At 43.2% G+C, this 15,446-nt stretch overlaps 2 protein-coding genes across 2 annotated transcripts in view; one reads left to right on the top strand and one right to left on the bottom strand.

Annotated features, from left to right (window-relative positions):
- The window catches only part of KLB (klotho beta), a 34,457-nt gene extending 27,607 nt beyond the window's left edge, over positions 1-6,850 (top strand). Inside the window, exon 5 of the mRNA XM_028507068.2 lies at positions 6,379-6,850. Within this exon, the coding sequence (XP_028362869.1) occupies positions 6,379-6,758 (380 nt within the window). The 3' untranslated portion in view covers positions 6,759-6,850. The remainder of the gene's footprint in view (positions 1-6,378) is intronic.
- A 3,993-nt stretch (positions 6,851-10,843) lies between these two features.
- Positions 10,844-15,424, bottom strand: RPL9 (ribosomal protein L9). The gene is made up of 8 exons (XM_028507682.2): positions 15,359-15,424; positions 14,883-14,929; positions 14,679-14,794; positions 13,944-14,039; positions 12,648-12,780; positions 11,491-11,571; positions 11,210-11,324; positions 10,844-10,963 (listed from the first exon to the last, which is right to left on the bottom strand). Exons 2-7 carry the CDS (start codon positions 14,926-14,928, stop codon positions 11,218-11,220), a joined length of 579 nt encoding a protein of 192 aa, XP_028363483.1. The 5' UTR covers position 14,929; positions 15,359-15,424; the 3' UTR covers positions 10,844-10,963; positions 11,210-11,217.
- Between the last annotated feature and the right edge of the window lie 22 nt (positions 15,425-15,446).

Here is a 15,446-nt window from a genome sequence, read left to right on the forward strand (position 1 = left end):
ATGTTTCTTTGTGTCCTCGTTTTGGCAGCCTCCCTGTGTTTGCTTCTGTGTATTAGGTAGAGCTGCTTTGGCTTCATGTCTTGGTAGTGTGGCCTAATGTAGTAGGTGTCCTGTAGGGTCCTGTGGTGCAGCCTCCTCTATCACCCAAGCTGGGTACTCAAGGTGCACCCTTCCTGTTGACTGAATACACCCTCCTCTAGTAGTTGAGTCTTGGTTGTTGTTGGCAAATCAATGGAGGGATTTACCCAGGCCAATCAGCTACAAGGACTGACTTTGACCACTTAACAGCAACCTCTGCCCTCCATGGAAGATCAGCTGTGCAGGGGCAGGGTGGTGGTGCTCTGACATGGTCTGCAGCTGTCCACTGCAGGTGTGTTGGCTCTGGGGTTTCCTAGGTAATGAAGGCAAGGCCAGCCCCCACTTGTGTTTTGCCGGGGACGCCACTCTGCTAGAGCTATAAAGCAATCTGAGATGGCTGCTTACTTGTGCTGGGCTTGAAGATTTCTAGGCGAAGCCAAACTGTGAATCTAGTTTGGCTGCTGCTAGTGCTTGGCCTGGGGCTCACTGAAGCCAGCTGTTGCTTGTTTGAGACAATTTAGGAAGCTCTGTATTATGAGCCAATTCTAACCATTCATATGAAAAAGCAGCTTGGGTGGGCCCATAGCTGGGGGATCAGTCTCTTGGGATCTCCAAGGCAGGTCAAACAGTGTTAGCCAGGTTGATGGAGTCTCAGATATGGTACCAGCTTGCTGACTCTGTGGCTGTGGTGGGAAGGTTTAGAAAAGGGATAGTAGCCTCTGCCTGCCTTGATGCCAGACACTTCAGTGCCTTCCATTGTGCCACTGGTGCCTTTCAAGCTGCTACCCTGGTGTTGGAGCTTGGAGGAAGTGAGTCTGAGTAGGTGAGTCTGTCGTATGTGAGTTCTTTAAGAGGAACTGCTTGGGGCTCCAGCAGTTTCTCCCACAGACTCAATCCCCACTGGATTTTACAGCCAGAAGTTGTGGGAACTTACCTTCCTGGCACTGGAACCCTGAGCTGGGGGGCTTGATGTGGGGCTGCGACTGCTTGCACCCGAGGTATCCCTCCCAAATTTTTATCTACCACACATGGGTTCCTCGTCTGTGCTCCTCCTACTAGTCTGGATGGATGTGTGTGTGTTTTTTTTTTTAATTCTATAGTTGTCAGACTTCCATTCAACTTGATTTTCTAACAACTCTGGATGGTTGTTCTATATTTTAGTTGTAATTTTGATGTGGTTGTGCGAAGAGGTGAGCCATTTCTGCCAAACCATCTTGACTTGAAGTCCCTCCCCAACTTTTTCTTAATATCACATTATAAATGCGTTGCACATTGTTAAAAGTTCCTTGTTAACATTATTTTAATGGTTACTACATATCTCATCATATGGACATATCTCTATGTACTTAACCATTCCTCTAATGTTTGATATTTAGATTCTTTATTTTTTAATCCTCATCTGAGAATATGTTTATTAATTTTAGAGAGAAAGGAAGGGGAAAAGAGAAACATCAATCGGTTGCCTACTGTACTCTCCCCAACTAGGGGATGGAACTTGCAACCTGGGTGTGTGCCCTGGCCAGGGATCAAACCCACAACCTTTTGGTGTAAGGGACGACACTCCAACCAACTGAGCTACCTGGCCAGGGCTTCGACTTTTTTTAACTACTAAAAAATAGGTATGTTTATATATAAATCTTTATCTCCATTTCTTTTTTAAAAGATTTTTTATTTATTTATTTTTAGAGAGTAGGGAAGGGAGGGAGATAGAGAGGGAAAGAAACATTGGTGTGCAAAGAGAAATATCGATTGGTTGTCTCTTGCATGGCCCACAACACAGATGTGTGTCTGGATTGAGAATCAAACCAGAAACCTTTCAGTTTGTAGGCCGGCACTCAATACACTGAGCCCCCAGCCAGGGCTCCATTTCTGGTTATCTCCTTAGGATGGATTTCCCAAGATGGAATTATTAGTCAAATGTTATAAACAACAGTGTTTGAGAGCACTTATCTCACACTCTCTTCCCAGCATTGGCTGTTACCATTTTTAATCATTTTATTTTTATTTTAAGTATATTTTATTGATTATACTATTACAGTTGTCCCATTCCCCCCCCCCCATTTATTCCCCTCCACCCGGTACCCCTCTCCCACCATCATTCCCCCACCTTGTTCATGTCCATGGGTCATACGTGTAAGTTCTTTGGATTCTCCATTTCCCATCCTATTCTTAACCTCTCCCTGTCTATTTTGTACCTACCATTTATGCTTTTTATTCCCTGTACAATCATAGTTTTAAATGTTCATGACTGATTTGTTGAAGCAGCAAAAAGTTCCCAGAAACTTACTCATTTGACAGATACTTACTGAGCATCTAATGTGGACAGAAACTGTTCCGGGCACTCTGTCACCACAGAACAAAATAAGCTTTGCTGTCCTCATAGAGCTTATATTTTTGTGGGACAAAAGCCAATGAACAGGTAGGGAAGAAACAGCCTGTCAGAAGTGAAAAGGTCTGTGGAGTGGAAACAGAGCGGGGAAGGGGCTGCCCGGGGGTGCAGGACAGGAGAGTGCTTACACTTGTAAATAGGGCGCTTAGGGAAGTCTTCAGAGATCTGGAGAAGTGAGGCAGCAAAATCCAGGTGAGGGAAGAGCAGATGCAAAAAGCCTGACGTGGGCACATGCCTGGCCTGTTTGAGGATCAGGAAAGGAGATCAGAGTGGTTAGAAAAGAATGAGCAAGGGGAAAATCACCCAAGATCAGGCCAAGGAGGTAAAGGAAGAGGCAGATTAGGTAGGTCTTACTTAGTAGGCCAGTGTAAGAACTGTGGCTCTTTCTCAGTGTGAGATAGAATCTGGGAGGTTTGAAACAGAAGGGTGACATGATCTAACTCAACACTTTAAAAGAATCACTCTGGATACTCTTTGTGAATATACTTTGTTAAACAAAAAAATGACAAAGGTGAAAGATTCTCTGGGTTTACTGAGCCATATGCTAACTAGAAAAAGGACCAGGTGCTGGGGCATGCAACCTGAAGTAGCAGTGGCAGGGCTAGATGGAAAACTCAAGCGTGTCCCACAGCCCTGGAGCTGACGGGGAATTTTTTATACAGTGGGTTTGGGGAAGAAAGATACACTTTGTTTTGAAAGAATTTACACTGGCTATAGATGATAGATGGGGTGGGGGTGTGGCAGAGACAGTTCTGGGAGAGGTGCAGAGTCCATGAGGGAGAATTTTTGATGCTTCTGGATTGGCTGTCAGCAGCAGCCTGGAACGTTCATGCATAAGCAAGATGCGGTAGAGGCTGGGGGTGGGCTAGCCCCTCCTTTTAGGCAGGAGCTGAAATAGCCTCCTGGAAGCTGATCCAAAGTTTCAGTATACATACAGGAATGTGAGCAATCTTTTGCTGGTTGCAGCTGTGTTAACAGATTAACTTCTTGTCTGTTCTTCCTGTCCTCCTGCCTGCTGTACTTTAATTTAGGACACCTAAAACTTTTTTTTCTTGTCAGCTGTAACAAGGAGCAAGAAAAGAAACAGGGGGAGTTGCTGTAATCTAGGTAAGAGATAATGGTGGATTGGAACAGGGGAAGAGTGGAGATGGTGAGCTAGTGAGTCTTTGCTTGGGACACGTTTGCCCCAGCGAATGTCAGCAACCAGTCAATGCTGGATGGAGGGCAGCTCAGAATGGGCCTGGGGCGGGGCAGCGGGGCAGGGACCGACACTGATTCTTACTATGACAAGCGTGCATGCGTCCGGAACAGGTCCGGCCTCCGAAGACATATCCGTTCTGGCTGGGGCAACCTCCCTTCCCGGCGAAAGAGTTATCAGACTAGTCTTCCAGGGCGTCCTGCCTCGTGCCTTCTCTGGGGGTGACTCAGCCCCGGGCCCCACTGCGGCGCAAAGCCAGCCCTACCTGCTCATTGACGGGACAGCCCAAGCTGGAGATGGAGTCGGCAGGGGAAAGGTTGTAGAAGAAACTGTCCCTCGGACGGCGAGACGCTGTTGTAGGGGGAGGATGACGCCATATAATCATTGTTGAAGCAGAACATCTTGGTCGAGCGGTCAAGGCTGAGCAGGGGGCTAAAGGGGTGAGGCAGGTAGGGCAGAGCTGCAGGACAGAGCTGGGTAGGCTCACGCTCACTACGTGCTGGCTGCACCGCTGCCGCCCGCCCTGTGGGCTTCTTGGCTTCTCGGCTGCTCCCTGCAGATGTGTGGTTGGGGTACGAGCTGAAGCCATTGAATGCGCCTGGGGGACAGCTTGGCACAACCCTGTCGGCGCACGGACCAGGACATCTGTGGCCGCCCTTGGAGCTCCCTCCGCTGCACCCCGTCTTGTTTCTTTATTCGTGGGCCTTTGGCAATCTGGGTCTCAGGAATGTTGTGGACCCAAAACTTCGGGAGATGGCTTCCCCAACAACCGCAGGAAACAGTCCCGGAAATCCCCTGATGCTGATGTCCTAATCCGGATATCGCGTGTGAAGGGAGAAGGGATTGCCGCGAAGTGCTCAAACTGCCTCTTGGCCATTAACATGGTGTACGCGCAGGGAGGGGCGGCAGGTGGGGGAGGCGGGAAAGGCAAGAACCGTAACGACCATTTATAATGGTTCAATGCAGACCCCTGTTATGGGGCGGATTGGGGGGCGCCTTTTTAGCAGTGCAGGGGAACCAGGGGAGAGCTGTGAGGCTCAGGCATAGGAGAAAAAGGTATCCAGCCCTGAGCGCTTAAGTCTCGGCCCGGAGGAATGCGCCTCCACCCCTATCTCCAGTTTTAGACCTGACTCCGTGCAAATGTGGAAGCAGACCCTCACTCCCTCACGTCAAGCCCTGGGGTTCCAGTAATACTAGGACTGTAATTGCATTTGAAAATAGAAAGTCGGGAGATCCAAAATGAGGGAATATGATAGTCTATTTATGATGCCGGGTTTTGTTTTGTTTTTTTAAGGAAAAAAGGCATTATTTTTCTAGGGCATACTCAAGGATGTTAGTGCTACTACCAAATCCCTGAAACACTAGCCAAATAAACATTGTGTAGAATCTCAAAACAAAACAAAAAAATGACCAAGAGTAGAGGTGGTGGTAAGCGGCTAGGTTCTGAATATATTCTCAAGGTAAAGTCAACAGGACTGGATATAGGGTGTGAGGGGAAAAGTGAAGAATGATTCCAAGGCCACTTCCCAGGCTGGAGACTGGCAGGCACAGGTCTGGAGGTGAGGTGTTCGGTGTTGCACAGGTTGTCTGAGACGTCCGTTAGAATCCGATTAGAGATGTCAAGACTAAGTCTATCAGATGTCCAAGAGAAGGCTGGTACAAGAGTCTTAGGTTCTGATACCAATTTGGGAGTCAAGAGTAAATGGACGGTATTTTTTAAATAAGCCCTGACTGGTGTGGCTCGGTGGGTTGGGCAATATCCGGCGCTCAGGTGGTGCCTGTTTGATCCGGGGTTGGGCACATGCCTAGGGTTCGTGCAGGGGCGTGCGAAAGGAACACATGGATGTTTTCCTCGCTTTCTCTTCCCCTCCCCCAACAATAAGATCTTTAAAAAATAAAAAATAAAATAGGGCTCAATGAAATCGCTAAGGGAGCAAGGAGAGAGATGGGGCTAGGACACTTCAGTACTCAGGAGTCAGAGATGAGAAATCAGTCAAGCTGACTGAGGAAGAGCCACTGCTGTCAAAGACAGCCAACAGCATGTTTGCATGGAACTGACCCACTACCGAGGGGGAATGAACACAAGAGAGAGGAGGGGGGAGAACAGATGGAACACTGTCCTGGAGGAGGCAACAGAAAACAAACCCAGCAAGTGGCGGAGCGTGCCTCTTCCAGGAGCATGCTGCACGGGTCAGCCACACGAGAGGGGGCAGAGGGGTGCAGATGCCAGCGGGGGTAGGTGGCTATGGAAGATTTAAGAAGTTCCCCGAGTGGTTTGACTTTTCAGTGAAGTGGGAACGATGACAGAGAAGACAGTGAGTGATTAGGGAACACAGAGGGTAGCTACAGAGGAACACCAAGGCCACATTTGAGGCTTGGAATCGGGACAAAGAGGCAAGGCTTTTCTGCTCGTGACCCTGTGGACAAAAGTGGCAACTCACAAATTTGCTTTTTTCCCCCAGATGTGTTTGCATCATTTATGGGTCAAAGTTTTAGTTCAAAATTTTCTACACTTAATTATATGTATTTTCACATTCTTTGTATCAATTATAAAAGAATGTCAAAAGCCCTTTAATGAAAATCACCAAGTCACCTTTTTTTATGGGCATGAGTTTACCTTGTTTTGGTGAAAACTAAATTCTTATTCAAAGGTATGTTATAGTCCATTTGTGGTTACTTCTGATAATAATGATGTTCACTTGATATTTTTCAGCATACCTGGTTGATAAAGTCAAAATCAAAGGTTACTATGCATTCAAACTGACTGAAGAAAAAGCTAAACCCAGATTTGGATTCTTCACCTCTGACTTCAAACCTAAATCCTCCATTCAGCTTTACAACAAACTCATCAGCAACAGTGGCTTCCCTGCTGAGGACAGTAGCCCTGGATGCAGTCAGACTCAAAGAAACCCAGAGTGTACTGTCTGCTTATTGCTTGTGCAGAAGAAACCACTGATATTCTTTGGTTGTTGCTTCTTCTCCACCTTGGTTCTACTTTTATCAATCACCATTTTTCACAGGCGAAAGAGAAGAAAATTTTGGAAAGCAAAGAAATTACAACACATACCATTGAAGAAGAGAGTTCTTAGCTAAACAGATCTTAGTTCTGTCTGCATGATATAAAGTTTAAAAATTCACTCCAGTTCCATATATATACTGGCAACTTACAGAAGATATACCTATATTGTAAAAAAAAGTTTTTTGAGAAATCAGTGGTAGCCAATGACAATGTCTCTACTGTGTTTCAAATGAATTTTCCATTTGATGTGTTGATGTCAGTGAATTCAGCTCTTGAATCCTAAGATAAAGGCTTTGCCTAAATGGGCAATTTTCAACCTTTTTTATTTTATGGCACACATAAACTAATTACTAAAATTCTGCCACATGCTAAAATATAATTTTTGCTGCTTTGACAAAAAGATAGGCATAATTTTGATTCATCCACACCAGATTGTTGTGTTGGTTGTTTTTGACAATCTAAGGAAAAAGAGGTCAGCACCCAACTAAATAATCAGGTATTGCAGGTTTTAAAAATTCTTGTGGCACACTGGTTGAAATTCATTGGCTAGAGAATAAGCTATTAGGATTTCCTGATACATTGCTTCATGAAGTATAAGCTATTTCCCATCATTCTTTTCTTTTATAAATACCAACAGCTACTTATCATAAAAAAATATTTTGACAAGGTGCAACTTTGTTTTGTTAGACTTCACAGCAAAGATTTGAAACTCAACACTGGACATATTCTGTCACTTCTAACAAGGCATTTCCCCCTTCGTGCCAGGGTGGTTCTCAAATGGAAAGAAAACACTCAACAGGGTAGTGCTTGTCATAGCCAGTTACATAGCAGACTCTTAAGCACATCCACCCTTTAGTTTTTCTCAATAGAAATAAAAATTGTCAAGCAATTATAAAACACCTAATTTTGTGAGGTCGCTCCTTTAATCAAATAATTAAAAAACATGGAACTCCATAACTTATCTCATGGTAAGATCATTCTACTAAGATCAAGGAAAGCTAGACCCAAATGCCTGTAAAGACAGGGAAGTCAATCTCACGGTACAGCAACTTTGTTTAGACAAGGTGACATCACTCTTCCTCACCTGATTTTTGTGAGGTGACAAAAATCCAATCTAGCATACTTAGGGAAGCTAAACATCCTTTAAAAATGTGTTTTTTTTATTATCAAGTCATCAGACAAGGGCCATGTCTGCCCAGGAGCTTCACTGTTCTGACACCACAGACATGTACAGGCCACTCAAGAAATAAAATGCAGCCGCATCTGGACCCAGCAACTGTGACTCCTTGGATGCAATTCAGAATGTTGAACCTAAATGGGTCAGCGCTTTTTACATTGCAGGTGGAACTAAGGAAATCCTGAAATCTAAACTTGGAGTTTGAACCTTCTTCAACTCCGTGCTTAATATTGGTTCAGTGTATTCTAATTGTTGAAAAAACAAGTCTTGCACATAAACCCACTTATACCCATTTTCTTTCCTGAGGTTAGTCAGCACTTAAATAACCACAGCAGCTGGTCACTCACTAGCCAGTCACCCTCTACAGGAATTTAGACTTTCCTTTTAAAAACTAAAAGGAAAGCTTTTCAGTTCAAAAACTTGTTAGGAAACTACCCTAAATTAAGGCAATTGTGATTGTTTTCCAAGTCCGTATCTGTAAGAAGCCAAATTACCTACACAAGATTCTAACGGATAATTGTTTAAGTTTCAAAGATACTGTAAAGAAATAACACAATTGGTCAGTTCAAGTAAATACAAAAAGGATGAGAAATCAATTTGCTATTTGGCTGGCCAAATTCAGGAAGTAAATTTTGGCTGTTTCTTTTTAGTCCATCCTCTTCGCAACCAGTGCACCCAACTCCCCCAACCTTGGCTGTTTTTAGGTTATGCAAGGAGTATATTTTCTTAGTGAACTAAGTGGGCCTGAGGCTACACACATTTTTAACTGGTCATTTGCTTTTAAACACAGTTAACTATGTGGAAAGAGGCATTTAAATAGATCACTTGGCTCATTTCCCGCCCCCCTCTTGTGCTGCCATGGATTCATTCTGATCCCAACCTGGGTTCTGAAAAAAAAAAAAAAAATGCAGTCAGCCACAGGAATAACAGATTTAGAACTAAATTCAGGTTTTGCTTTTTTGGTCTCTACCTCGTGCTTTGTTTTCTTGTATTCATGGTTTACAAGTCCATTAACCATCACTATTTTTAAAATACCTTTACAGTTAGAGCCTAAAGACCTACTGTCCTTTTTCAAACTTGTTACCTTCCCATACTCTCCCAAATAGTAGCTCTAAACCCAGTGCTTATAGCCCTCCCTTTCTGGCACTTGAGAAGTATTTTGTGTATTAAATATAACCATCTTTCACTAATAAGTCTTTGATAAATGTGTATGGAAATATCACAATTATGGTATTTAAAGAGCTTCGGGAAAATGAGGTCAGTATATTGTTTAATTTTCAATGTAACTTATTCCAAATAAACTTAACAATTTAGTCAATTGTACAAACTGTGGAGCGTGAAGAGGGTTGGTGTTAACTGAGCGCTGCTTCAACACTGCTGCCCCCCATTGTCTCAAGCTGTATGCCCACTCGATTAAGTTCCTGAGTGTTTTCTCATCATAAAACACATACTCCTACTCATCAAAGGTGGGAAAATAGCACAGGAGTGTTTATCCATAATAGACACACAAGACATGGAAGCCCTCCCTGGGGAGATGCAGACTTCTTACCAATCATCACATGGAAACCTCCTTAGCTACAACCAACCCCCCAGTGGTAACATCCTGCGAAGCTCTCACCTAGCCTGCCAGTCCACCCCCCTCTTGAAATCATTTACTCCCAAGGGCTGCTACGTCGTTATTCTCACCCTCTCTACCTATCCCTCTGTACACTGCCACTTGAAAGTTCCTCCCCCACTTTCAGCTCTGAAATCCTGTCAAAACCTTCCAAAACCTCTCCTTTCCAATCCCACTGCTATTACTGTCTTGAGTCTTTACAACTTGAACCTCCCAGGCAATCTGGGTACCATTCATTTGGCAAATAGCTATGTGCCAAACACTGTTCCAGATATTTAAAATATCCCCCTGTAGACACCCCCCACTCCTACAACCCATTAAGTTTACATTCTAGCAGGAAAAAAAGCATACAATCATTCCATGACAAAGCGAACTGTAAACAATGCATCATAAATGCTATGAACAGTAACAGGTGCAACAGGCTAAGGGTGTGCTGGGGTGAGGAGTGAGCACAACAGGGTGGTCAAGATGGGCTTTTCTGAAACTTGAGGGTAACTTGTCAGTCCAAAGACAACTTCCAAAGGGAAAGATAACTTGAAGGTTTAGAGGCAACAATATCGATGAGCAGAAAAATCAGTTCAGAGGCTATAATACTAATTCCAGTAAAATACAGAGGATGTGTTTCATTTCTACAGTATGAAAAATTTCACAACTTTATGTAAGTAGGAATACAATGAATCCTCCTTCAGCCTCCACAAATTAGCAACTTAGAAATAACATGTTTCACCTAAAACCCCATCCGATGCCTACCCCAAACCCACCTCAAATATCTCAAAGCAAATCTTAGATTTATCATTTCATCCATTTCTTAAACACTTAACCACTATAATCATCAAACCAAAGATTATTTCATATTTGAAGTGTGACATGTGATATGAGATATGGAAGAGTTATCAGCTTTTTAAAACACCAAGGACTGGGATATGGAAGCACGTGGCTGACGTAGGAGAGAAAAGGGTCCATAACACGGGGAGGACCCCGGGCCACAGCAATAATGTTGATCCCAAACACAAATTAACTCCACTTGTACCAAAGTCAGGTTTGTGTGTTTAATCGTGCCTACAAATATATCTAAGGCTGTATCACTTTCACGCCCCAGCTGCTTTTTCACAGTAGGTCACTGGTAAACAGACATTCAAATTCATACCTCTGCAAAATTAGATACCTTCAGGGCACCCTCCCCCAAACTCTGCATCCAATGATTAGCAGCCATGTAGTGTAGCCTGTCACTGGTACCATATTCTTCTTGCCTGAAACACCCCTGATATACCTTCAAAAAAGAAATAGCTTCTCCCACGAAATCTTACTAGAAACTTAATTGTTTACTTGCCAAATAGCTGGAAAGAACGATCAATTTAAGAAAAAAGTCCCAAATCAATACACGGCTTTTATTTCATCTTTGTATTCCTTACACAAACAAATGTAAGGAACATCACAAGTAAATGTGAGGACTCATTCGGCATCCTGTTGTTTCTACAGCTGGACAACTGTAAAAAGAAAGAAAAATATCTATAAATCTCCATTGAAACACTTGCCTAGAAATGCTCTACTGGAAAACACTTAGATTCATATTTAAAATGTGTGCAATCCCATCTCTTATTCTGCCAAACTCACTGTTTTAAAATGCAACTTTTCATTTTCTGCCATCAGGACAGCTCGTTTAAGTCTCAGTCAATTAAGATCCCCCCACCCAACTAAAGTAGCAATAAAATTTAGATGCTACAAGAACCTACCTTAGATCTTATTCATCAGCCTGCTGAACTGTTCCTTTTTCAGAAACATAGATACCATCCAAAAATTTTCTGATATCCTTGTTTTTAACTGTTGTGGCTTGCTGAATTAAAGCAGCTATAAGAAATAAAACAATTATTTTATTAGCCAAATCCATCTTAAAATCTATTTTGGGGGAAGATTTTAATTTCCATAATTAAAAGGGCTCTCCAAATAAACAGAATACCATATATCCAACTACAACACTTAGATAAAATTTTATAGGCATAATAAGCACACAAACCTGAATTTGATACAAGTTCAATGTCATTTCCTTCCAGAATCAACTCATCTTTCTGGGCCTGAGATACTGAACAAGCAACACCTAAAAGGGGAGAGGATATTTGCATAGTGTCAACACAAAATCAGATCTGCAGAAAAAATGTTTAATTTAAAAATATGTAAATCAAGCCCTGGACAGTGCAGCTCAGTTGGCTGGGCATCAGTCTACAAATTGAAAGGTTGCAGATTCAGTCCCTGGTAGGGGCATGTACAAGAGGCAACCAATCAAAGTTTCTCTCACATACCGATGTTTTTCTCCCTCCCTTCTCCTCTCTGGAATCAATAAAAATAAATTCTTAAAAATATTTAAATTAAGTGGCAATTTATTCCATTTAAAATTCCACAGACAAAATAAAACTTCTCAAAAGCAGTTTTGGTTTTACAGTTGATTTATCTGGGCCAAAATCTTGTTTGTGTTCCTGCTTGAATCTCTCCCAGAGTAGTTAGACTCTGATTCAATTAAGGAGTATGAGAAGATGGTATCCAGCGAATGCATTTTAGCTGCATAAAGCTTGCATCAAGTTTTATTTCTACTGCATATACAGGGTGGGACAAATGTAGGCTTACAGTTGTGAGTACAGGAAACACAGTTTATTACTGAAGTCATTAAATTGGTACTAAAGTCCCTTCTTCCCACCCCTCCCAACCCCAATGACACAAAAAAGCATCGAGAACATTAAGCTTCAAAATTTTCTTATGCTTTAGTCTTACCACTGCTCTAAGTGCATTTCAGTTTTCATTCAATCATGACATGTTCCAAATTTTACAGATAACTAAAAAGCGCTACACAAAAGTAATTTGCCTATAGAGGTTGATACTGAGATGTGAGAATTGAATCTAGGCAGTCTATGCTATTAACCACTACTCAAATGGTTTGTTTTTAGGATTTCAGTTTGCAGAGCTAATTAAACACAGCTACTATGCCCTGCAAACAATTCCAATGTGAAAGCTTTCAAGAATTGCAATTGGTATAAATACGGTATAAAGCCTTAATTAACAGTTATAAACATAATCAAACAATTCTGAAATACATCTGGTTTTATTCACAGCTACCAAAACACTAGTCTTTACAACTCTAAAAGAAAAATTTCTGAGCCATATCTGAGAGTATGCACATACCTGACCTCATCCGAACCCTGCGGATATATTTTTCGCCCAAGAAATTTCTGATTTCGACAAGAGAACCATTCTCCTGAATAACAACGTTGATGGGGAAGTGAGCATACACAGACCTCATCTTGTAACGGAAGCCCTACAGTAAGCAAACAAGCAAACAATTAGAAATGTGAAAGACAAGAAATCCAATTTTTAAATTCTGTAGGATACTTATGTCTTACTTAAATTTTAAATGCAACAATCCTCACATAGCACTCATTGTCAACGTTTTATAACTGTCACCTGAATCAAGCCTTATGACACTTTTATACACAAACATCTGTTTCACTATCCCCTCACTGGACTGTAAAGCTCCATAACGAAGCACTATTTTTAAAAAACAATTTTCTTCAATTACAGTTTACTCTCAATATTAATTTGTGTTAGGTCCAGGTGTACAGCACAGTGGTCAGACAATCATATGCTTTACAGAGTGGCCCCCCAGTATTTCCAGTACCCACCTGGCCCCACACAGTTATGACAATATTATTGACCACATTAAGGAAGCATTATTTTGCTACCTCCTATGCCCACAGTAATAGACGCTAGCTCCTGTTCATGAGAACCCTGAAGTCCTTTACCCTGGCAATAGGCTAACGTTTACTGAGGTCCTAAGGTAGGCCAGATGGCAAGAACTGAGGCTGTCAAGACAGGCCCCTGCCCACAGGAACTGAGGTCAGGAGCAAGGGGAAATGTGACAGAATGCGCTTATGATGGTGTTAAGTACATGTTGCCATTATCAGGTGTATTCTAGGAGGGTTGAGTTTTAATGAAAAGAAAAGCATCTCAGCAAAGGCAGAAGCATACATTTTATTTTAAAAGCCAGGGAAGGGGGTTTGGAGAATACTGACATCAAGCACGCTTTCGGGAAAATGAACAGGGAGCTCAGAAATTAGACCCATCTTTCTCTGCCCCTACAGGGGCCTTGGTGGTGAGACGCATACCAACAAGAAGTCAAAACCTACCTTATGTGTTACATTTTCTATTAAAAAACCACAACCTCAAGGTGTGACTCTAATTTTGTGTGAAAAACATCACCAGCCTACTAACACCATCTGGTCTTTATTTGCGTCGATCACTCACTCCTAGACACCCAAGGATGCCTATCACACACACTTGATAAGATCACCTTTTCCCCCATGATCCAGACCTCAAGACCCTCAACAAACTATATGCATCATCTATTCTCTATAGTAATTTATGCTGCAAAAAACAGAAACCTCCCCTTCCCAAGCAAAGTTGTCTGGTGGGCCTGCTTACCAGTGTAACACCCTTGATCATGTTCTGTACATGGCTGCAGATTGTGCGCACGGTGGCCAGCTCCTTTCTGTTTCCCCACCATTTGTCAACTCGCAGCTGCAACAGAGCAAACACTCTAGCAGATTCTTTCCAGTAATGAGTAGGCTCCGAAGAAAACAATCCATTTACCCATAGAATTACTCTAGATTCTAACATTAAGAATCTAGAATTACTCTAGATTCTAACATTAGGCCTAATTAAAGCATATGCCTTTCAACTGTAAAGATGAAACCACATGCAAGGCCCTCAATAATTCAGAAGCGTTACTACTGTTCATCACAGGTACACCATTTCACAAAAGAACAACCCAGAAACACCCATTGTACAAGTTGCATCAAACTTCCCTTTTAGAAAGCTAAAATGCTAGGTTTAATAAAAATAAAGTCTACTGAATGGCTCAAGATTCTTAACAGAACAATCATGAGCAGAATAAACCTAGCTTGAACAGTATTAAGCCCTACCACTAATGGCTACTAGCACGGAGCTTTATACTTCACAATCCATTGGTTCTCCAACTTCGCTTCTACACCAAGGCCGAAACTTGACACAATTCTGGACACCAATTTTTAAGCCAAAACATTAAATCTCAATTCTATCATTTTTAAAGCAGCCAAATGTGATGCTATTAAGTCACACCTTCCAAACAAGCAACTAAGGGTTTCAAAAAAACCCCCAAAACCCCCAAACCCAACTCACCCTCTTCTTTTTCTTTCCAAGAAGACTGAGCTCTACGTTGATGTGGTTGAAGTCCCTCCGCAGGGTGCCTCGGGGGCCCTTCACAATAACTGTGCGCCCCTTCAGGGTGATGTCGACTAGGAGAGAGCACACTGGTAAGGTCTCGGAACAAGGGGTAGAGCGCGCAGTACGGACGTAAGAAAAAGCAAGCATCTAGTCTCCTACCATTCTCGGGGATGTCGACAGTCTGATTGCTGAGAATGGTCTTCATCCTACGACACAAACGGTTGGGGTAAGACGGGGCCGCACCTACTGGGACCGAACTACCCTGCCCAGAGTTCCACTCCTATCGGAGCCCGGCAGGCAAACATCCCGGGGAGGTCCCGGGTGGGCCAACACGAAGACGGCTTCCACTGCTTCCTGGCCTGCCAGGAGCAACTCCTACGCGGCTGTCTCGAGGCCCAGCGCCACCCTGGGAGCCCTTATCAGGGAGGCGCCATCCCGGCAAGGCTGAGGGGCGGGGGTAGGCCAAAAAGCCCGGGACAGAGCTGGAATCCCAGTGCCGCCAGATCCACCTGGGGCCTAACCGCCCCGCGGGACAACCAAGATAAAGCCTCCGAGCGCCAGATCGGCACAGCTGGTTTTCCCCGCGCCGATGGCTTCAGATTCCCAGGGCCCACGGACTACAGACATAACCTCACCTCGCAGGAGAAGTGGCAAAGAGAGGGCGTCTTTCGTCATCACGCTCTTGTAGCCGTAAGGGCCTTGCGTATGGCGTCAAGAGCACGC

The sequence above is a fragment of the Phyllostomus discolor genome, chromosome 1 (genome assembly GCF_004126475.2).
Source record: "Phyllostomus discolor isolate MPI-MPIP mPhyDis1 chromosome 1, mPhyDis1.pri.v3, whole genome shotgun sequence".
Taxonomy (NCBI): Eukaryota; Metazoa; Chordata; class Mammalia; order Chiroptera; family Phyllostomidae; genus Phyllostomus; species Phyllostomus discolor.